Genomic DNA, 23409 nt, shown 5'->3' on the forward strand with positions numbered 1-23409 from the left:
ACCAATTATAACAAATGCTGTTGAGAAGGCAAGACAGTAAGTTTGCATTGGGCTCTTGATTACATGGTATTTGACAAAGTCCAGCATTTTAATTTGATTTCTTCCTTGTTCACCTGCTATACGCCCCAGCTCTGCCGATGCTCTCGCATATCTTTGTTATCGATGGTGTGTGTCAGGTGTGAAGGGGCTGTGCTGACTCATCACCTCCACCCGGACAAGAACGGGAGATCCCAGCAGGGTGTGCAGCCTTGCCAGGAAAGGCAGAACGTGTTAAATAGGCACTAAATCACACAACGCGTTTGGATTTCGGTGTTTTTGTGCGCACCTTGCAACGATGTTGCTGTACACAGCCCTCCGGGGGAGGGTGCGGTGCGCGTGTTCAGCGCACCAAGGCATCGCGGCTCCCGCAGGTGCGGTGCCTTTGGGGCCGGGTGCCGGCGGTGCCCGAACGGGGGCGGAGGGGCCGGGATCTGCCCCGGGAACACCGCGGGCAGGGCAGGGCAGGGTCGGTGCGGAGTCCCCGCGCCGCTCCCGCCGCCGCCGCCAGGGGTCCCCGCGGGCCGGGCCGGGCCGGGCCGGGCGGTCGCACCGCCCGCTCGGGGGCGGGCCGGGCCATCAGCTGACCGGCCCCGCCGCCGCTCCCGGAGCCGCCGCACATCAGTCGCCTTCCCCGGCAGCGCCGCGGCCCCGCGGATTTACAGCCGGACCCTGCCGCGTCTCGCCGGCCGGCATCCCTCCTTCCCTTCCTTCCTCCCTCCCTCCCCGCTCCCGGCCGCCGCGATGCTGCCCCACTTAGCCCTCCTGCTGCTGGCCGCCGGCGCCGCCCGGGCTCTCGAGGTAAGCGGGGCAGGGGGCGGCCGGGCGGGGGCTTCCCCGCCGCCCTCCGCCGCTTCTCCGCGGCTTTGTCTGCCCGCAGCTGCCCCCGCGGCGGGGGCTCGGCCGCGGCGGGGCGGGCAGGGGCTGCCTTCCGCAGGGGGTTCCATCCCCGGCTGCCGCCGCTCCCCCGCCGCCGAACAATAGAGGCGGCGAGCCGGGGGCAGGCGGGGGCGGCGGAGCGGCAGCGGGCTGGGAGCCGCCGGGGAAGGCACCGCCGCCCCCGCCGCGCGTGTCCGGCTCCTGCGCGGGTCCCGCGGCCCCGGCGCTGCCCCCGTAACTTCGGCTGCGTGGGGGTCCGCGGGCAGGGCAGGGCGGGGGCGTCCCCGCCGGGGACCGGAGAAGGGAAACTTTCCCTGCGAACGGGCGCTCCGCGGGCGAAGGACCCGCTGGCATCCGCCGAAGGGGCAGGGGCAGGGGGCGCGGAGCTGGACTGCGGACTGGGGACCCCGTGGCATCCCCCCGCTGGGGCGGGGGAGCCGCGGGGGAGGGCGGCGCAGGTGTGCGGGCGGCGGGCGGGAGGGACGGAGGGAGCTCTCAGCCGGCTGGCGCAGCGGCCTCGCGGGAAGGCGGTGCCCGGGGGGCGGTGGCCGGGGCCGGCCCGGCCCCCCCGCGGGCCGTCGGCGCGCGAAAATGGCGCCTCTGCAGTGCAGCAGAGAGGAGGCGCCGCCGCCGTGCGCGCTGCGGCCGCCCGGCTGCCCGCGCCCCTCCGCGGCCGCCCCTGCCCTCCCTCCTCCCCTCACTGCCTGCCTCCCTCCCTCCCTCCCTGCCCGGGGGCAGCTCCGCCCGCCCCGACCGGGCGGCACCTTGGCCGGGTCCCCCTCGGTGTGGGGTGGGGGCCGGGGGTCCCCCCGCCGCCCCTCCGGCCGGGGCTGTGCGCGCACCGCGGTCCCTGCGGGGTCGGGGCAGCGCAAGCCCGGAGCTCGAAGGAGGAGCCGACACGGCGGGGTGTCCGTTCTCTCCCCCCCCACTTCCACCCCCCAAAAAAAGGTGTGGGAGGGGTGAGTCACCTCCTGGTCTCCTTCGCTCCCTGCTTGCCATCCTTCTGCCTTGAGACATCGGCTTCTGTCCTCCTCTAGTGCTAATTCCCCCTTCTGCCGAGGGGGGCTCGGGGGCTGGGTGGGAGTGAGGTGGATGACAGCATTTGCGCTGAAAGCAGAGGCTGAAGCTCGGGCTCCCCCCGGGCACGGGATGCCGGCCCGCGGCTCAGGTGCCCTTCCCGGGAGAGACCCTTGTACGCGTGGATGAGAGGGGACGGCTTCATACCAGCTCTCCATCCCCGCCGCCAAGGCTCTTGCTTTGAGGCGTGATCTTGCCAACATAGAACAGGGTGTATCAAGCCGAGCAGTTGTACAGACATTTAAAGCTTCCAGTTATAAGGCTCACTTGGGTTTTAGCAGCTTCTTGCAACCATTTGTTGTCTGAATGGAATAGAAAGAAATCTCTGTCTTGGATGCGCAGCTGAAGTAAAAAATGGGCGTTTATAATTAAGACCGTGCTTTGGTATAGACCACAGAGGGATGGGCGTTTTTGCTGGGTCCCCGTCCCTAGCCTTACAGAGACATGTGCAGGTATTTCTACTGTAAAGGTGCTTGGAGGAAAGAGGTTTGGATTTTGCACCAAAACAGTTCAGGGGAGAGTCCGTGTTCAGAGACCTCTGCAATGGTGTCTGCCTTAGTGATAGTCAGAATTTTCAGTGACATACTTTGCCTGGAAACGTTTACTGAAATGGGCATTGATGTTTCTGCAGAAGCTTTCAGTCTTGTTCTGTCATTCCATATGAATGGTTGAGGCTTGGTATTTATCCCTTTTCTTTATGTTTGATGGCGGAGTAGGTTTTAGCATCTGGTGGTCTTGTGATCGGGCATTTGTCAGTCTTGATGCTCCAAGGTTGATATTTTGAACAAACCAGTTGTTTTTATGACACTAAAATATTTTGTAATCGAAATTGCATGTGTGCACGTTCTGCACTTGGACTGTCTTTGTATGCTAAAGGGTGAAATTCTGATGTTTAAATTAGATTTTCTGTAGATCTCCTTTCTGAAATGAAACGCTTTTCCTGCCATTTTAACAAATGCTTTCTGGAAAGCAGCAAAGAACCTGCGCTTTGCTTTCCACGGGGAATGGTATAAGGAAGAGGAAAAGCAGGAACAAAACAAATTCTTTCTATATTACACATGAAGAATTCCTTTCTAAAATTACGAGTAGATTAATATTAATTTATGCAGCCCTAAAGGAAATATTTCTTAGTGGTGTTGTGATGCCGTGGTTGCTTAGCATGTTGCTTCTGACACTTATGTGAATCATTCTCACTGGGATTAGAAAATCCATTGGTCAAGAGCTGTCATTATATTCTGCAGTAGCTATTTTTGCACTAAATCTCTTTTTAATAATTTTCTGATTTCAGTAGATAAATGCAACAGACAGTAACTATCCTTGTGAATTTGTGTGAATGATCCTGGTTTATAAATCAAGATTTCTTGTCATTAGCACACTGAGGTTATCAGGATTTCTACCATGCCTGTTCTGCTCCAGTTTTATGTTTCTAAGCAAGATTCCTTTACCAGCTGACTGAAATGAAGTTGTTAAGACACTGGTATTATACAAGCAGACCATCAGAAGGTTAGTTGACAAAAAGGATGTTGCTTGACAGATTTATTTCTTTTTTAACTGGGTAATGTACTGCTTTGTAGGTTCTTATTTTTGTTTGGGTTTCGTTTGTTTGTTTGTTTGTTTCTAGTGGAAGGCTCCAAATATTTGTTTCTTCATTGCTTAGTGTCGTAGTAGATCTTTCGAGAAATGACTTGTGTGGGAAGAGGAGCCTTTCCTTTGTTTCCATTATAGACTTACAGTTCCTCTTTCTGTTGATTTTGTTCCCAGATTCCCCTGATGGAGGCTTGCATTTGTTGCAGGGTCCCTTTTGCACTTCTTTTTAAGATGCTGACATGTTGGGGTAGGTGGTTGTGTGGGGTTGTGGGCTCTGCTGCTCCACCAGGATCCTTGGCAATCAAATGGACAAATGAGAGAGTAAAGAAAAAAGCTTCTCCCTTGCTCCCTCATTTGTCTTTTGTTTGATTGATGATCAACAGGCAGTTTTGAGACTCGATCTTCACATGCCTTTTCTGTGAAAAAAAAACATGATCAGCTGCTGTTCTTCTTCACGAAACATGCATGAAAACCTGAGGAGGCTTACAAGATCTTCACGTTGTTAAATTTAATTTTTTTCCCCATGAGCTGTTTGTGTGACAGACACAAGCCATCTCCCCTACCCAGTTTTAATTGATCAGTGCTGAATTATATGGCAACCCCACAAGAAGCATAGCTCTCCTTTGGCTTTTCATGACTTGCTCTTTGCATGTGTTTAATAAACTGTGAAGAATAATAAACAGTTTGGTTTATAAGTTGTATGAAGAAAAGGTATGACAATTTCTTTTAATTGGTAGTCCTTTTCCAATACAAAGCTTAGCAAAATAGCTGAAGAACATAGTAACTTCATCTAATTGCTTGAAAAACTGACAGCTGTTTGTCTGAGCAGAATAATTATTTTTAGTGACTCAGTAAAATAATTAACACAAGCTGTTGGGTGTGGAGGCTTGGTCAAGAAATTAGTAGATAGGGTCACAGGATCTGTCAAGGAGGTCTGGTCTGACCCTGTGCCCAAAGCAGGCTTCGAGTTTTCAGCTCTGGGATCAGACCAGGCTGCTCAGGGCTTTCAGCAGTTGAGTCTTGAAAATGGAGCTCTAAGGACAGAGCTTGCACCACCTCGCTGGGCAGCCTCCTCCATCCATGGATTGGTCAGTTCATCGCCGTGTTGAAACATCTCCAAGTTGTTATTTGTCTATTTTTAAGGCAGTGTCTCTAGGCTTAATTGACATCCTTAATCCTGAATACTCTGTCGTTTTTGACATGTGTCAATGTATGCAATAACCAGAAGTTGAAAAGTTTGTATTTGGGTTTAATAAATGAAAATCATATTTTTCAGATGTCCATATGTACATGTATGCATACACATAATGCATTAAACCCATCTGAGGTATCATATAATATATATAAATATACCTAAACCCCTAATATATTTGCATATTTAAGGTACAACATTAAAATCACTATATGAATACATCTGTATGCTATATTAGTACATAGACTCTATTAAACCAGCAGTCATTACATACCTCCTTACATCCAGGCAATGAAGAGATGAAGTTCTAGACTGCCACTGATAAAAATATAATTGGGTTTATGTATGGTAATAGGTTCATAGAAGTTGTTAGGTGAGCTGTCTGGGGTGGTTTTAACACATAAGTCTAGAGCTGTGTGTTATTGGATTTAAATTCTGAGGATTTTGAAAAAAATCCTGTGGTGTAAGAAGATTAAAAGTAAAGCAAATTGAAAAAATACTGAATGAAGACTCTCTGTAAGCTTGGCTAACTTAGAGAGTGTTCTGGTGATGAGAGTTTACAGCAGTTGCTGCTAGGCTGAGGCTTGCCAGGAGCAGTGTTGATAGCAAACTTGAGCCTGGAGTAATTTGGACACAAAGGACTCCTCTTAAGAGAAGTTGCACTTTCACTCTGACCTGTTTTTTGGTTAAAACCGAATGCACTCAGTCTGATGAGCCCTCATTCTCACAACCTGATCTGGAATCTGCCCTCCTTACCTGACTCTACTTCAGCCTACAGATGAGGTTTTGAAAACATGTTTTCTGCCCTGTTTGGTTACCAGCTGAGATTATCAGCCAGTAATGGGTGTGCATAGTTTTGAGTCTTAAGCCCTAAATAAGTAACTTTTCTGCCCTTGATTGTAATGTGGCATTGGTTCTGAAACCTGGATATTTATCTTCGTTTTTTATTCATTTGAAGTAAAAAACATTTAGAGAACTACCTCATTATTAAATCTTGTTGTGCTCTGCCGTAGATTCCAAAAGCTCTGGAGATGCCTTCAGTCACCAAAAATATCTATCTTTCCTTGTGAGAATTTAGTCATATAATAAATGAGAAACAAAATAAATGGGGATAGTGGTCTCTGCTCAAGGAGATCAATTTGAATGACAGCCAGTTAGTATGTATGTGTATGTATGAATGCCACACCTGAAGCTCCTTGCTCTGTGGAGGATACAGGATTGTTTTGATACATTTCTGCATTTTTTAGCAGAACAATGATCCGAGTAATTACAGATCAGAAATGTCACGTGATGGAAATCAGGGTAAGGTGTACTACAAAGGGTGTAATCAGTGTCAGAATCTTGCAGTGGCTCGCAAAATGTGCTTTCCAGATGGCAAGCAAATCTTTGGGTATGAAAGTAAAGATATTAAAGTAAGTGATGCTTTTTAGAAGGGTGGAAATGCTCACACCAGCTGACAGTAAGGACAACACTGTTCCACAGTTGTGTACTGTGGGTTTCTGGCCCTACCTCAATGAACAAAAACGGGAGAGAGCTGTAGGCATTGGGTGTTGCTGGTTTCTTTACTGTAGCTTCCAGTGTAGGAAGTTTCTGAGTGCTGTGCCTTCTTCAGCTGGGAAGCAGGACTTCTGCGTTGGTGTGTTTTCTTCGTCGTCCTCCCAGCAAGTTCAGAACAACTTGAATCTCTCTTGAGGACTGAATACTAGAGGATAAGTATAGATTGCAGTGATTTACAGGCTTTCCAAAAGAAGCAAACCTTCTGGTCGACTGATGATGTTTCCTGGACTGTAGGCTTTAGACAAAGCAGTATGTGAGCCAGAGTGCTTTTGGTTTTGCAGTCCAGCTGTTCTTTTTGCTGCTGCAGGGCTGGCAACAGATCTCCTCCTGCTACTTCCAGTGGCCACTGCTCTCTGAGTGCTCTTTGACCCTCTCTAGGCTGATTTTACAGTCCTGAGCTGTGTCGAAAGAAAGGAGATGTGCATTTTTGCATAGATTTCGTGTTCCGGCAAATGCTTCAGAAACCAGAGTTGGAAAATAGCCACAAGCAGTCGAGCTGGCCCAGCTAAAAGAGCAGGCAGCTTCTTTGGGGAAGAGGGCCAACTTCTGAAACCACATTTGCTGAGGTTTGTGTAATAGCATTTAATTAAGGTTAGGCTCTTTGCCTTCCTCTGGTGACTTACAGCAGGGCAGGAACAGTCTTTCACATCTCACCCCTCTTGAGTGCCTGATTGTTAAAAGTTCACATCAAGTCACTGCAAAGGCAGAAATCTCCAAGGAACTGTGTTCAGGGATGGATGACTCCATTCAGTTCCCACTGACCCATTTTGAGCTAATCCAGATAGGAATTCCCTTTTCCTCCTTTTCTGGCCTGTATTCCCCCAGAGCAGAGCTTATCTATTCAAGCACAGAAGATAACATATGACAGGAATGGAGCAAAACTGGTTGTACCTGTTAGTAAAAGCATTTAAAAATGGCTCCTTTTCAGAGCAGGCTACGGAAGTGATCCAGTATGACAGTTTGTGCGATTTATGAAATGTGCTCGGACTTGCAATTAGTAGAAGAAAGCACATGTCTAATAGGAGTTCAAGATGGGGGCAGGGTGGGCAAATCCCTATATTTTTGGGGAACTGTGTTAATACTGGACTTGGGGTTTTTGAAACTACGAAACAAGAGTTTACACATAGACAGCTCACATTTAGGTAATACAGTTACTTGATGCTAATAGAGTGGAATTATACCATTAGCTTGTTTTCATGTGGTGAAGGTGAAAATTGCCACCTCATCCACCTCCAAAAGTTAGAAGTAGTGTCCAATGAACACAAACATTAAAGAAATAGAGATGAGGAAGGATTCTGGAGTTGTTTCCAATCTCCTTGTTGTGATATCGCACTGTCTTTGTGCCTGCAGCACACCTCCTCTTACCTTATCAGCACAATTTTAAAGGAGAGATTGCTCGTTCTGAAGATTTGACCCTGTAGAATGGATTTTTCTCCAAGTTATGGCCTCTGGAAAGGCTGTTTTTTGTCCCCCACCTGCTTTGTCATTCACCATGACAGAGTTTTGGGACAAACAACTAACGACAAACCTGTTCTTCTTTCTGTGTTTAGTTATGTAAATTAATTTGTAGATTCAGTTTTGGATCTGAAATATGTAGTACTGAACTGGTACAATAGTTTTATTGCATTCTGCTTTCTCATCATTCAAATAGTAACTACAACTACATTTATTCCCTATGTCTTACCTCAAAACAAAGGGAGATAGATTTTTTGAAGTATTATTGTTAAAGGTTTGATTCTATTGTAGTTATTTTTCAGAGTTTCTCATAAACTAAGTCATGTCTTCCAGTTGTTTCTTTTTTTTTCCTTGAAAAAAACTCTCTTTGGTATACATCCCATATAACATGTACATATTTGTTCACGTAAACAGTGAAAAATACAATATTATCTAGTGGAAGGTAAACCAAGAAAGGGAAGAAAACGCAGTGCAACAAAAAGGCAGTGGCTTTAAAAGAGTATTCGTTATTTTATATTTCTTCATAGGTGTTGTAAATCTAAATGTACCAAATGTTGATTGATTGTAGTCTAATTGTTGAGTACTTCCAGTATGGAAAAGGGAGGGGTTTGTGCATCCATAGCATTAGTAAGCATCCAGACCTGTCACATGTGCTTAAACTGTTGGGTTGGTTTGAAGCTTGTTTGATTCTTTGCAGCTCTGGTATGTGTGCCTCGACTGTCCCGTGCCCAGTTCTCTTAACTATGAAGTGGAATAAAATTGTTTTTAATGATGCATCTTTCAGCATCGTAATTTCATTGTTCTTTCCTTTTGCCAGTTCTGTCCTCAGTTCTATTAAGTCTTAAAAGAATAATATTAATTTGAAATTGCTTAAGAACAAGCTTTTTAAACTGAGAATTTTGGAACTCCAAATTGTCTTTCTTTCAGTGTTCCTTAGCTCCTAGAACTTCATTGTGAGGAATTTGCAGATGAGAATTTGTCTGTAATCCCAGCATCCAGGAGAATATGATTTATGATGAGGATATCAATTTTACTTCATTTAAAAAAAAAGACAAACCACTACCACCCCCTCAAAAAATTACAATTTATTGTTTAAATTTTGTGTAGGAGGATAAGAAGGGGAGTTGGAAGGCCTAAAAACTCAAAGACCAAGTAAGAGGCTGAGAAACACAAACATCATGTGAGTGAGGGAGTTGGGAAGGCTCCTGAGGGGACCTGAACACTGGCAGTTTCTTTCGCTTTTACTTAGATTGATTTCTACTTTGGCATAGCCTTCTTTCATTCTCATAGTGGTAATATAAATTGTTGGGATTTTTTTCCCTTTTTCCTGCCAGCCTTAGCACCTTAAGAGCCAGTTTCTTCTTTTCCATGTGTTCTTCGTAATTGTGATGGCATCTCTGAACTGTGGAAGTGAAGTGCCTCACCTTTCCCTGCTAGCCTCCTGTTGGAATCCAGGCTGAAGTGATATCTCTGACAAAAATCAGCACTTGCCTGCTTGGGTCACCAACTGTTTTATTTGGTGAATGGCCAAGATGAGGTGAGTGGGTGGGAGAGGGGTGAGTCCTAGTCCTGCTGTACCATCAGGGAAGGAGGATTTGCCTTGTCCCCTCACACTGATCCACTGGCTCGCCCTGGCTGACTGGCTTCATTACATCCCTGCTCTGGTTTGAGGGATGTTCCTTTGGGCAGAGGAGCTGGTGCCTTTCTGAAGGTGTTTGCAAGGAGATCTAGTGGACAGCTGAGCCTTGGAGAGAAGGTGTAATTGCTGATAAACTGCAGGGTAAAATTACATCAAAGTATTTTACTTTGAAATCAGTCTAAACTATATTTCTGAAAACATATTTAAATAAGACTTAGGCTTTGTCAAACACCTTTAGATTAATTCATAGCTATAGTACACATGCTAAACTACTAAGTTCCTGTTTAACAGAGCTGCTGTGGGCAATGGCAAAAATACTGAAGGTCAATACTCATGCTCTGGAAAGGGAGGCTGACACAGGTTGCTTGGCTCATCTGAAGCATCACCTTTCCTTTGAGTTGGGCTGCGCCCGTTCTTGAATATCAATGCATGCATAAATGTTTGTAATGTGTTTTAAGGAAATTGTGTCTCTTAACTGATAAGAGAAAGAAAGCTTTAATTAATCTGTCACTTGAAAGAAAACTTTGAAGTAACAAAAGGCTGTTATGTACTCCTTTTATGAGCTGAGAGAGAAAATGTGACTTGTACAGTGCTGTTGACTTGTGAGGCTCAACAGGAGTGGGTGGAAGCCTTGAGTTTGCTGTTGTTGCTGTAAGACCAATGTTTATCATTGAGGCTGGTAATCAAGTGGCTGCCTCATGTTTTTAGGAGTGATGTTGGGGCCTGGAGCCCATATTGAGGAGGGACCATGGGAGGGATTAAGTGTTGGGCAAAGCTGGGACACCCACCTTGTGCTCAGCAGGGCTTCCCTCTGTCCCCCCTCACCGCCCTGAGACTGAGCAGTGGGACTTCACATCAGAGCATGGATTTGGAGTTACCTTGTGTGCTAGGTGTGGTTTTGAGGAGCTGAACCTACTCTCTCTGAGAAGGGCAAAGGGAAGAGAGAGCTGGGACAGGAATTAGTGGCTCTGTTGGATAGAGGTTGGGGTTTTTTTTTCAAGTTTTTTAATTCCAGCTCTGGAAGTAAAACTAGATGAGAAAAACAACCTAATTTATCAGTTTTCAGGCTGAAAATTCCTTATTTGCCTCTGCAAAGAGGAGATACCGGGGAAGGGAAGGCATGCAGATAGGGAACTGGGGACATGTTTTGGCAATATGGGCTTGGGGCAAGTAGAGAATGGAAATAGATATTTTGCCTCTAGATAAGAAGACTGCAGAACTAATTTTTCAAAGAGGCAAATACAAGATGTTGGGCTTAATCACTGTAAACAGGAGAAATGTAGTAACAACCTGTGGTGTGTAAGAGGTTAGATCAGATGTCTCTGTTCAAATCATGGGATTTAAATTCTGTTCCCACAGGGAACTCCTAAGTGCCTGAACCACATACCCTGGAGGGAAATACAATGGTGTCTAGTCATATCATGTTTTGTAGACAAATACAGCAAAAGTTATTTGCTTGTTGATTTTAGGATATGAGTTTTGGTGTTAACAAATCATAATTAAGCCTTAAACTTGATGTATTTAGTTTTTTAAACCTGTTGTTAGCAAGCATTTTCTGTGACAAACTGCTTATTATGGTTTGGGGTTTCACAGATAAAAATGCAATACTGTTTGAACAACTTTTCAAGTTGGAAAGTGTCTATTCTTGGTGTTAAATTGCAATAAAAAGTGAGTGATAACTTTTCTGAACCTTTTGAAAGGTTTATTTCAGCAGGACTGATAAACTAAAGGCCCGGGATGCTGCTGGATAGTGCTGAGCAAGTTTGTGTTGTATCTGCTTGTGGTTGTATTTGCTCTGTGCATTCAGCCCTGCTCTGTGGCTCTCCAAAACGGAAATTTTAAAGAAAGAAACAGTTTTTAAGAAATTGGCTCAGGTTGAATATGGCCTTAACGATAAAGAGTACTTAATGCATTTTCAGATCTTCTCATTTCTTAAATGGCTGAGTCTGTAGACAAAAAAAACCCTTGTGATGATCACTAAATAATGTATGGTAGGAGCAATAGCTCCCGTGTTTCTGTAACAGCTGAGGCTGGTGTAAAAAGCCACGTGAGTCTTTGGGGAATACAGTGTTTAAGCTGGAGTTCAGACTTTGTTTATGTCCATTACTTACTGCTTACAGAGAATAATGTGGGTAAGGCAAATATTTAAAATTTGAAGGAGTGGGCACATGAGAAATCTGCACATTAAACTTCAGTACGGTACACTTGCCTTGGCTGCCAACAGCTTTCCCTGGAATTAGGCTCCTGGTAAGGTATGAACCTGTTCAGGGGAATGAAAGAAAACTGAAGTAATTGTGGGTGTTTGCACCACTCCATCAACATATAATTTGTTTTGTTCATATTATGCTTGTCCAGAGTCTTAAGACAAGAATTCAAACAAATCTTTCCTTTGCCCTTTACAGAACTCTGGGGGGGTTCTCCCTCCTCTTGCCAAACTCTACTGTTCTGGTGCTGTTCTCCTGCCTGTCTGGGTGATGGGTTGCCAGGAGCCATCCCTCCAGATCCTGAGGGGCTTGTGCGTGTCTTCTACACCACTGAAAAATCCTGTTCTTATTTACTGTGCAGTCAATAAACCATCTTGTAATTCTTGTGAGGTTTGTCTCCAGATCACTGCTGTCTGTCAGGTCTTTTTTGGTGTTCAGCTTTTGTCTTACTCTAACAGTTTTAATTCTTGTTTCAGGAGAAACAATGCAATGTGAGGTTCATTTAGGGGGAAAAAATGAACAAAACCCATCAACAAATCCTCAAAGAAACACCACTCCCACCCCCAGCTCTCATTCCAACCATCTTACTTTGAGAAATGTATGATGTCACTGGCTTCCTAGTTCAAAGACTGCTTTTAATCGTGACAGCAGCCCAATTGCTGGTCTATCTAAAGGCAATCTGCAAGGGAAGGAAAATGGGAGGACCTTATTTGCTGCTCTGTGGCATGTCTTATAGGAACCAGACTGAATGGTTCTCCCGAGTTGACGGGAAGAGGCAATAAACAATTTACTGAGTGTTTTTGGAAAACTAGTGATTCTCTTGTAAGAATCAAGGGGAAGAGTAGAGAGAAAGCCTTAAAATTTATGAATTAATCTTTAGGTGGTTTAGTCTTTCCTAATTAAAAAACCTGTTTGTCTTGGTAACGTGTATCTTGCAGATTCATCCTTCTCCTGGTTTGTTTCAATGTACAGTATGTCATAGGATACCAAGTTTTCCTCCTAAACCAGATCGTACAGAAATCCAGAAATGATATGGTCTTTTTTGAGTTCAGAAAAGAAAGGGACATTATGTTTAGCCAACCATTCTCATGACTTCAATTTCATGACATAAAGAGCACGTAAAAATTCCTTTGAGAGGTGTCTCAATGTTTCGGGTCCTATACAACGAAATCACTGATGTCATCTAAACTGGTACTTTGTCATGAATGTTGAAGGCTTTCAGTTTTGTGTGCCATGTCCCCCATGTCGTTCTACCTGTGCTTTGACAGGAGAAAATGCATCTAGGACAGGAAGGGCATGCAGGCAGTACATGTCTGGCAGTACTTCCTGCCCTGTTGGGATGTGGCTCCTTTATCCCATGGGAGTTGCTTTGCTATGTATGAATTTTACCTTTTCCTTTAGGAAGCTGGGGAGGTCACATCTTTTTGGAGAACTTCCTTTAAAGTAATGTTTGTTCTGTTTGTATGTTACTTTGGAGACTTTATTTACATTCTAGGTGGGGGCATCCCAGCAGGATGTCAGTAATTGCATGCTGGGTATCCTGACTACACCCTTACCTCTGTCACAGAGGGTTTATCTCTAGCTGGTGTGTATGACTATCAAGACCAGAAGATTAAAAGAACACAGAAGTGAAGTAGGAGTTAAACTAAAGAGAGTTGAGCTAAAATTTTGTATATCTTTTTAAATACAATTGTACAACTCTGTACTAATGGTTTTAGTCTGCCTAGAAGCTTTCTATTTCTATTTCTCCTCTCTATTTTTTTGTCTGAGACCTCAAATGATACTTAGTTTCCTAATTAAAAGAAACAACCTAGCGGTGAATTTTTGGGTGGGGTTCATTTTGGTTGGTTTTGTTTTTGTTTTTGGTTTTTTTTTTTTAGTATGTTTTCTTTTTTCTTTGTGTGTGTTTTTATTTTTACAGAACCCTTGGTAGCTCCCTCTTTGGCATACTTCAAAAGTATTCTTGCAATTTCCTATACTAGTTCTCCCATTTTTGTCACATCACGTGTATTGTATTAAAAAGTGTTTTTGTTACCCGGAATAGTGTTTGTGGTTAGTCTTTTTGCTCTTAGTCAGGTTTATGTGAAATATGTGGTGTTACTTATGTGCAGTGCCTAGATTTGGTTTAAGCATGTGAGCTGGATTCCCTTTTAAATAACAGTAATGGGCAAGTGGCTTGTAAAACAACAGTTGACAAGTTAATTGCATGAGTTCCATATAGCTTTAAAAAACCCCCAAAAGAGTCAAGAAATGGAAAGGATATAGTGGCTTTGTTTTCAAAAGCAGCACACTGGTTATGAATTTGTGTTTGCAGAACAAAGTCAATAATGCAGTTCTACAGCTTGTGTTGTTTTGATTAGGTGTTCAGAAGTGCTTGTCATAATTGCTGGATTGCTGGCACTCACAACAGGCAGCTGGGACTTTTTGGGAAAGTGCTTGCTTAGAGCATACCATAGGAGTGTTGGAAAAAATGAGATTTTGTTTAGGCATAGCTAAAAATGCTAAGTGTTAATGAAGGAATAAGAGTGCTTCATCTCAGTGTCCCCTCAATCTTCAGTAAATTTTTAGTTCTGTAGTTGTTTCCTTGCTAATGCAAGGCATATTATGACTTGTGTGAAGAAACATTTGTTATGCACACAGGTTTATTTCTTTTTAATAAAAGTATATCCTTTTATGTAACCGTGGTAGTTACTGGGTTTTTTGGTTTCTTTGTTTTTCCCCAGGTGGGTTTTTAGATCCATGTGCATAAATCCTTAAAACCTTCCCTGCACTGACACATTTAATAGCTGGAGTTATCTGCAGAACAAATTCTGAGGTAGAGAATGGATTTGGTTGCCTGAAACTGTTTGAAATACGTAGCCCAGTTGTACTTGAAGGTACACATACAGCAAATATTTTATTAGTGCTGGGTTAGCAGACACGCCTATGTCTCAGGGTGGATTTCTTTCTCTTCCTAGTTCTTAATGATGGGAGGAGATGAGAAAGGTGCATTAAAATTACATGCTTTGCTTGCAATAATTATCCCAGTATGTGCCTGTGTTGGCTCTGATGCTGGGAAGTCTTACAGCCTTGTGCTGGGTCTTGTGCTTGTTGTGTCCCCCACACCATCACTGCTGTGCTGCCCCCTCTGCTTCTTGGTCTCTGCTGTCCTCCCTTAGTCCTCATTCTGGAAGCTGCAGTGCCAGCCATGGGTTTCAGCTGCATGCCATGGGTGTCTTCCAGAAGCAGCTCTCCTGAGCCCTCTGCAGGGATGGTGTTTGCCATCCTGCTTTAATGTTTGGTTTGCGATGGCGTGTGGGTGTACTTGACTCGGGTTGTTGTTTTCTCTTCTCTGTGTGCGAGCACATACAGTTCCCACACAGATAATTTTTCTGAGGTGTCAGAAGGAAACGGTTTTCTCTCAATAAAGCTTTGCTCCTAAAGATGTTCTTCTGGAGTGGGAGTGAGCAAGTGTTTGCTGATGCCCTTCTGGGGAAGTCATGCCGTGCCAAAGAGTAGGCTCTGGCAAGACACTGCAGTTCCCCTATCAGCCACATCTTTTTGTCAGCTTTGCCCATACCTTTAGGAAGTGAGGCACTCCCGAGAGCTTTGAACAGTTACTATGGCTTTGAGGGGGATTTCCCCCTCTCCCCATAACAGGTACCAGTTCTGAGTGAGTTCTTACTTCAGGGCATTGGTGGTCATTCTGCCATCAGGTCTGATAGTTCTGTGGACTATTTCTAACAAGTTTGTGGAAATAAGTGAAGAAAAAAGACCAGCTTCCATAAGCCTAGCCTTTTTGGGCTGGGATGTGCGTTTTGTACACCTATTTTTAGAGTCTCTTAGGAGGTGGAAACAGTTGTGCCGAGCTTTGTCTGGCTATGTGGCATGTGCTGCAATCAGTTGATAAATCCTGGTGAAAAGGCCTGATAAGCCTTGAAGATGGAAATAACACTGTGAACATGGAGGATGGAACAGATTGTTGTGATGGTACAGGATGGGTTCATGGAGCACTTTGGTTCCAAGAAACTGGTGTGACCTCACCTCAAGTTCTGTGTGCAGCTTTGAGCACAACGTGAAAAGGATACTAGAAAGTGCCCAAAGAAGGGCTGCAAAGATGGTGAAGGGTCTAGAGGGGAAGCCATATGAGGAGTGACAGAGGTCACTTGGCTTGTTCAGCCTGGAGAAGAGACCTCATCGCTGTATTCAACATCCTAAGGAGGGGAAGCTCAGGGGCAGGCACTAGTCTTTTCTCTCTGGTGACCAGCAACAGCACCTGAGGGAGTGGCCTGAAGTTGTCAGGGGAGGTTTAGGTTAGATATTAGGAAGAAGTTCTTCACCCAGAGGGTGGTTGGGCACTGGAACAGGCTCCCCAGGGAAGTGGTCACAGCACCAAGCCTGACAGAGTTCAAGAAGCGCTTGGACAATGCTCTCAGGCACAGGGTGTGACTCTTGGGGATGGTCCTGTGCAGGGCCAGGATTTGGACTTGAATGATCCTTTTGGGTCCCTTCCAGCTCATGTTGCTTTATGATTCTGTGATTTTGGTGTTCCTTTTTAATTAAAGTTGGTTTATGCTATGCCTATATTGGCATTTCTGTTCAAATCACAAGCATGTGTGAGGAGAAGGTGATGATGCACTGGGCTCGATGCTGTGCTGCAGAATGGCCTTGGAGCCTCTTCCATGGCAAAACCCAACCAGATCACATTCTCCAGGAATGCACCTGAAAAATGCTGGCCCCTCACAGGCACCTATGGCACATAACTGGACTAGTTGTGACTGGAGGTGAAGCTCATTGAAGACCAGTGGAAGCAGCCATTCTGCTTTGCAGGTCCTCTCCGTGTCTAGTGCAGTTGTAGTTGCAGAGGTGGTGGTCAGTACAATGTTTTATAGCTGTGCCAGCTTGTAGAATGCTCTGATTCTCTAAGGTAGTGTAGCTGCCAAACCTGTAGTCAGAAATGTAACAATGGATGCTAAAAAGAAAGAATATCAAACTCCTTTGGAAATTTCCTTGTGACTGGTTGGTGTCGTGTAAGGAACTGCTGCCTCTCCTGTGTCTCAGCATCACCTGTCTAATAAAGGCATTGGGGCTGCCATGTCCATGGCCAGAAGCTGTGGTTGCACACCACTATCCTTCTGTTAAGGCTCCAAATAAAGGGGATAGGGGATATAGGGTCCTGAATAATCTTTGCAAAGAGAAAAGTTCTGCTTGAAGAAAATGGTTTTTTTGCACCTCTCTCCTTTTTATAGGGGAAAAAACCCCTCATGCAGCCATTGGTGGAAGACTGATTAAAGCAATCAGTATCTCTTACAAGGCACTTGGTGACTCCTTCATGTAATCTGTGAGCACATTCCTCTGAGGGCAGGGTCACATCCTCTGTGAAAATGTGCTGAGTGGGCATGTGGCTGGGACCCAGGCTGCCCACGCATCCCTTCAGAGCCTCAAGGGCTTTGATGTTGTGTTTGTCACTTTAAGAAGCAGTGCAAGAGGAAGGGACAGTTTCCTCCTTTGGGGTAGCTGCTGCATTTTTCTTCTGGCTGCAAAGTGGGTGTTCTAAGAACATTTTGATGTGGTTTGTATGATATGGTTGGATGTAGGTTGAAGCAGGCAAAGCTCCATGCCTAACTTGTACCTGTGTATGTAGTTTTGTGTGGTTTTTTTCTTAAGTGCTGACTACTTGGAATCTAATGAAATTCAGAGAAATTATCACTCACTTAAAATACAGAGGGTAGCTCAAGTTTTCTGGTGTGGTTTGGTTTTGGTGAAGAAACTGAACATCTTCGTAGATGTCAAAATAAAATAATCCTTGCTAAAAGAATTATGGCACAGAGTGTAAATATAAAACCTGTTTTAGGTGAAATCCAACAGTCTGAAATGGCACTGCAGGCTGTTGGGGTAGCTGACTGTGCGTGCTTGTCTGTTGACAGGTATACATATTAAAGATAACTAATGGTAATTATGGCTAGTTGTAGAGTGCCTGTCTGAGGAGAGAGTCAGATGGACAGGGTTCATTAGTACTTCTGACTTTGTATTTGCTTGCTGGAGTAGAAAATGTAAGCTTGAGGTTATCTTACACCCCCCTCCTCTTTAATAAATAGTACGTTAGATGCATCCTGCTTGTATTATCCTAAGGTTTGTCTCTAGAGTAATAAAATGAAAGGTGGAGTGTAGCAGCTCAGGTAATACTGAGATCAGACTTTATTCACTCTGATAGTTTGTGTCTGCACAAGGAAATGTAATGTTAGCTCCCTGTCACCAGGCAAAATCACAGCAGTGAACACCCAGCTCTCTCTGGGAACCCAGCAAAAGCATCTCTAGAAAATGAAAATGTTACACAATTGGAAAAATAAATAAAATGCACCCTGACTTTTTTCTATAGGTCAGTAAAGGTTTCCAAGAGTGTATCTGTATTTTTGTGCTCTTTTGCTGAAAGTTTTGATGCTGGTAAATTACTTTACTATTCAATACTATGCTATTACATCTTCTCTGAGCACCTGATTTATTTTTCAGCTTTCATCTTTTACTTCTTCATAGGAACAACACAGGTTTAGCAGCAGAGTTCAGATGTTATGCTTGAGGTAGTTTTTAATAATTTTTATGAGAGGTGTCCATTTATAATTATTTTCTAGTCAGATACTCAGGTGACTTGCAGAACAGCTGATGCTAATACTCTAGCTAGCATCATGTATTTTTCAGAATTTTTACCAGACTAATTAAATTGCTACTTGCCTATTCTTATATTTTTCTTAAAGTAACAATCTGTTAAGAGTTTCCAGCTGTCAATTAATTATTTTTTTTCTCTTAGATCTGCTTAATTAAAATAAGAACTAAGAAGGAATATAGGAAGAAACTATCATAGTTTCTGTAATTTCAAAAGCTTTTAATTATCAACTTGCTCATGCCCCTTTATGGAAGTGTTTTGTGGCATTGCAAAATTTTTACAGTCTAACATCCTGAAAGGAGAGGTTTGGACAGAATTGCAGTGTCTTCCTTCAGCAGCTGCTGTAGGTGTTTCCCAATATGATGCTTGGAAGTGCAAAAATGATCAAGGTAGAATAAACCATGGTCAGTTATTGTTATCTAGATGATAGTCCCAGTTTGATGTTTCATTGATATATATGCTCATTTTTTCTTAAGCGCCTGGAGAGCTTTAATTATTAGTCTGCTAGGAATAAGGAATAAATGTGCGTTATGTGGGATCTCTTCTCTCAGTGCATTTTTCTGATAATTGTCTGTCGAGTCAACCGATAGTAGATATTTAAAACAGTGAAGTTAAATGAATGTCAGTTGCAAATCTAGTCTTGCAGATGGAATAAATGGCCTAATATAATTGAAGCAAATCTTGTGTTGACTATCATTTTGCATATCTTGAAGCTGAATGTACTTTGAGAAGCGATGACTGTGTACAGCACACACACTTCTCTACTCACTGCAACACTGATTGCCAGTGTGTCCTCCTCAGTCACTGTTATTGCTGGAAGAGATGTTCTGTCTTACCTGTAATTGCAGATAAATCAGGCTGACAGAGGTGCTGCTGTGCTGGGCTCTGCTGTGTGTCAGGGACGTAGAAGCGAGAAAAGATTGGAGCTGTAAGAGGATGAAGAGGAACAGCTGGATATGGCAGCTCGCATCTGAGTGCAGGCTTGTCTTTTGAGGAGAGCAAGCAATGTTTTCAGAAGTATAATAAACCACACTGGATGCAGTAATACTCTGACCAAAGTGTTACTTTAACTTGTGGTTTTCAGATGTTTGCTGGAGTTGCTGTTCTGGTGTTAGATTGGCAGCAGAGGGGAGATACATGGAGGTGGCCATCAAAAAACAAATGTTGAGTTGTTGCTCTTGAATGAGGATGAGACAGACAGTCAAATGTTCTGCCCATCTTGGAGGGAGATGTCTTAACTCTTTGATGCTGAAAGCCAGCCTACTGGCATTAAATTGGTTCTCTCGGGGGTGATATTTGGGCTGTACAAGTTCATGGGGGCAGAAAATGTGTAAACCCAAGTTCATTTAGTTGCTGTTTTATGAGTAGTGTGAAGTTCAATAGACACTGGTGCGTTATTGCAGGGATGAAGAGACTGAGGCAAGGGCTTTATGCAGTAGCCATGATGGGTTTATTGGTAAGTTTATGCCACTGTCCGTCTGCCCCAATTAGATTTGAATAGCTTGGTGAAACCTAGACTGAGGTTGCTTGTGATTCAGAATACAGAAAAACCAGATCTGAAATTTGATCATGTGCAGGAAATGTTTGACCAGATAGCTGGACTCCTAAATCTAAATATACTGGAATCTGATTACTCTGATGTGAAAACACTTGCTATTTATATTTCATTTTAGGCTTTATTGCATCACGTGAGACTGTGTACTTGCAACTTCAGCACTTGTGATTTATTGAGGATATTGTTCCATGTTTTGTGGCAATGTCAAGTGAGACAAAAGGCATCAGTCATGTGCTCTGATGGATACAGGCCTGGAGGCAGGGCAGGGTGCCTGAGGTGGTCCTGGTCTGTCTGGTGTGTACATACAGCTTCAGAGCTCCCTGCTGCTTGAGGAATGAAGACCATCATATGCCCTGTGAGTCATCTGGGATCGTACAGACCATGGGCAGCTACTTTTGAGGTGTGGGATAAATAAATAAGCACATCAGCTTTTCAGTCAAAGGAGGGTCCTCCCAGGCTAGGAGTCATTCTTCTTTTCTGCACTTCTACTGTGCTTGGTTCATCCTGAAACAGGAGAAAACTGCCCTGAAAACAAATACAGCATTGTTGTGTTTGAGGTTATATGGTTTGCTTAAGCTTGGGAGTTTTGAGGTCCTGTGGGATGCAGTAATTGTGCAAGAAGAAGAAGAATTCAAAGTGGTTTAGATCTTGAGGTTTTAACTAGCCAACACTCGTACAGTGGGCACTACTTATAATTTTATTCTTCTGCTTTAGCTGAAGTTAAACTGAGCATAAATAAGAAATACTAGGAACTATTTGAACTTTTCTGCCCACCAAGCACTGAAAATGATTCTGTTTTAGAAGGTGGATGGTGTTTTATATGGTTGCTTGGCCTTTAAGGATCATCCTTCTCGGAAAGAACATCTATTATTACTACTGTAACCTTACAATTTTTGTTGAGTTGGGATAAAAATAAAACGTTGGAGTCGTGTTTATAGTCAAGAGTAGTAATGAAAAGAGCGGCCAAAATGAGGCTTTTTTCTGTCACTGACTTCACTTTCAATCTTGTAGCTATTAAAAACCCACAATGTTGTTGTTTTCAGTTATTTTTAGAGCAGTAGTCAGTGTTGCATCTGGACAAGAAGGCAGAGAGATTTCCTGTTTACTGTAAATTTCCTTGTGTGCCTGCTAATAGTTCCCACAGAAATGCCCCAGTGGTAGGTACTTACCTGAATAATGAGGGGACCTGAATAATCAGGACAATGGTTCATCCAGCATGGAGGTGTTGCCAAGGTGGAGTCAGCCTGTGCCCTGCATAAAAACTGCATCCATAAAGGAAAAGCAGGTGGGTCAGTTGTTGTAGTGCAGGAGCAGGTTATTCCCCTGTGTTGGAAGAGGAGCAGATGGGGAAGAAGATCAGCCTGCCTGTTCAGAGAGGCTGGAATCCAGGGAGGAAGAATGGAGTTTATTACCTTTGAAAGAAGGGGCAGGCAACTCAGGAGGACAGCAAGGATGCTGAGAGGATATGCGGGGAGAAAATTAATAAGAATACAGTCCAACTAGAGCTTAATTTGGTTACGGCCATAAAGACAAAAAAAATGTTTTTATAAGTACACTGGCAAGAAAAGGAGGGCTAAGGAAAATCTCCATCCTTTATTGGTTACAAGGGGAAACACAGGGACAAAGGATAAGAAGAGACTGAGATATTTTATGCTGCCTTTACCTCAGTTTTCAATAGTAAGACCAGTTGTTCCCTGGGTACTCAGCCTCCTGAGCTGGAAGACAGGAATGAGGAGCAGAATCAAGCCCCCAAAACCCAAGGGAGAATGATCAGTGATCTGCTACACCCCTTAGACACACACAGCTCTGGTGCTGCAGGGGATCCAGGGGAGTCTCAGGGGAAACCGTAACACCCTGAAACTACTTGAAAGGAGGTTGTAGCCAGGTGGGGGTTGGCCTCTTCTCCCACGTAACAAGCGATAGGACAAGAGGAAATGGCCTCAAGTTGCTGCAGCAGGGAAGTTTTATGTTGGATATAGGAAAAATTTCTTCAGTGGAGTTGTCAAGTACTAGAACAGACTGTCCAGGGCAGTGGTGGAGGCACCATCCCTGGAGGGATTTAAAAGACCTGTAGATGTAGCACTTGGGGGTGTGGGTTAGTAGTGGACTCTGCAGTGTTGGGGGAACAGCTGAGCTTGATGATTTTGAAGGTTTCTTCCAACCTAAATGATTCTAAGATTCTTTAAGTACTTACAGTCTATACTAGTGTGTTAAGGGCTGGTGCCACAGCCAGTTAGTTCTGTTACTGTCTGGAAGCCTGTCCTTAGATTAATTTGGTGGATTTAATCAATTTTCCACGCGTTCTCCCTTCCATAGCAAAATAAGCCTAGAGTCTGCATATTAATCAATGCATACTTGGTTTATTCTTCTGCGTATTGTGGTCCCTGCCAGTTGGTGTTAATTAGGCCATGATTCTGTGTCATTGTTGCTGACAGACGGGTTTGCACAGACTCTTGCACTGTGTTGCTGTGCTGGGGCTGCTCAGTCCCTTGTACTTCCAGCTCAGGCACTTGCGATGCCTCTTAATCGATTTGGCCTCGGTGCGACTGGATCAAATGTTGCTCTCTGTGATCGTGTTACATTCACATCCTGTAGCTTACACCAAGTGTTTTGATGTCTGCCTGACCACAGACAAGTTTATTTCCTGCTTTTTGTGATTTGTTTGTGATCAACTGAATGGAGAATTAGAAAATGGGATAACATTTCTGTTAAAAAAATAAAAATCCATGTGATCCATGTGCACGTGTACTTCAGTTGTGTTTGTATGATAGTTTGTGATCGGTTGTCTTGACCCTTCACCTTGCTGGTGGAAGAAGGACAGGCTCTCAGGCTGGAGTGGTGGCCCAGGTCATCACTGTCCTGACTTCAAGAAACTGGCAGTCCCTGGGACTGTCTAATAGTCTGCATTGTTCTTCAAAACAAGAGGTCAGCAAAACAATCTTTTTGTTGGGCTGTCTTGAGATGAGTGTTTTGGTTTATAAGTAGTTTCTGTAGCTTCAGTGGTAACAGGTTTATGGGGAAGCATTGCTCTGCTCTGGAAAACAAGAGATGCTCCTCACGGGTGTGTTGATCTGGTTGGGAGAGGAGCATTTCACACTTCACCTCTGGGTTTGTTTGGAACACTACCCTGACTACTGTTTTGTTTGTGAGAAAATAATTACACCTTTTACTCTTTAACTTGTGTCCTTGGCAAACTGGCCAGAGGTATGTATTCCCCAGTGGATTTAACTGATGTATGGGATGGAGTTGTATACATTATAGCAGTCTTGTTTGTGCAGGAAAAACAGAAGATTGTATCCTTTTTTTTTCTTTTTGTCTAACTCTTCTCCTCCCCTCTTCCCTGCCCAGTATTCTGGTTTTTATGAGGAGTAATACTGCTTTCGATTCTTTAGTTTTGTTATTAAAGTAACTAATTTTCTTAAATGAGCTAAGAAGGATGTAGAGGGAGAGTATAGATCCAAGAAAATAACTGAACGTTTTTAGTAAAATCTTTTCTTTGGGCTTTTGGTAGAGCTCCCGTATGTGCTGTGCTTTCTCTTAAAACTTTGAAGCACAAGGATTTAATTGCTGGCAGTGTCAAGCTGGATT

General features: G+C 44.0%; 1 protein-coding gene across 2 annotated transcripts in view; it reads left to right on the forward strand.

The window, feature by feature from the left end:
* The first annotated feature begins 579 nt into the window (after positions 1-579).
* Positions 580-23409, forward strand: part of APP (amyloid beta precursor protein) — a 203032-nt gene continuing 180202 nt past the window's right edge. For both annotated transcript variants that reach the window (XM_051779758.1, XM_051779760.1), the window contains exon 1: positions 580-837. In XM_051779758.1, coding sequence (XP_051635718.1) covers positions 781-837 — 57 coding nt within the window. In that variant the 5' untranslated portion in view covers positions 580-780. The remainder of the gene's footprint in view (positions 838-23409) is intronic.

Source organism: Manacus candei, unplaced genomic scaffold (genome assembly GCF_025592945.1).
Source record: "Manacus candei isolate 608988 ecotype Guabito, Panama unplaced genomic scaffold, ASM2559294v1 h1tg000014l, whole genome shotgun sequence".
Taxonomy (NCBI): Eukaryota; Metazoa; Chordata; class Aves; order Passeriformes; family Pipridae; genus Manacus; species Manacus candei.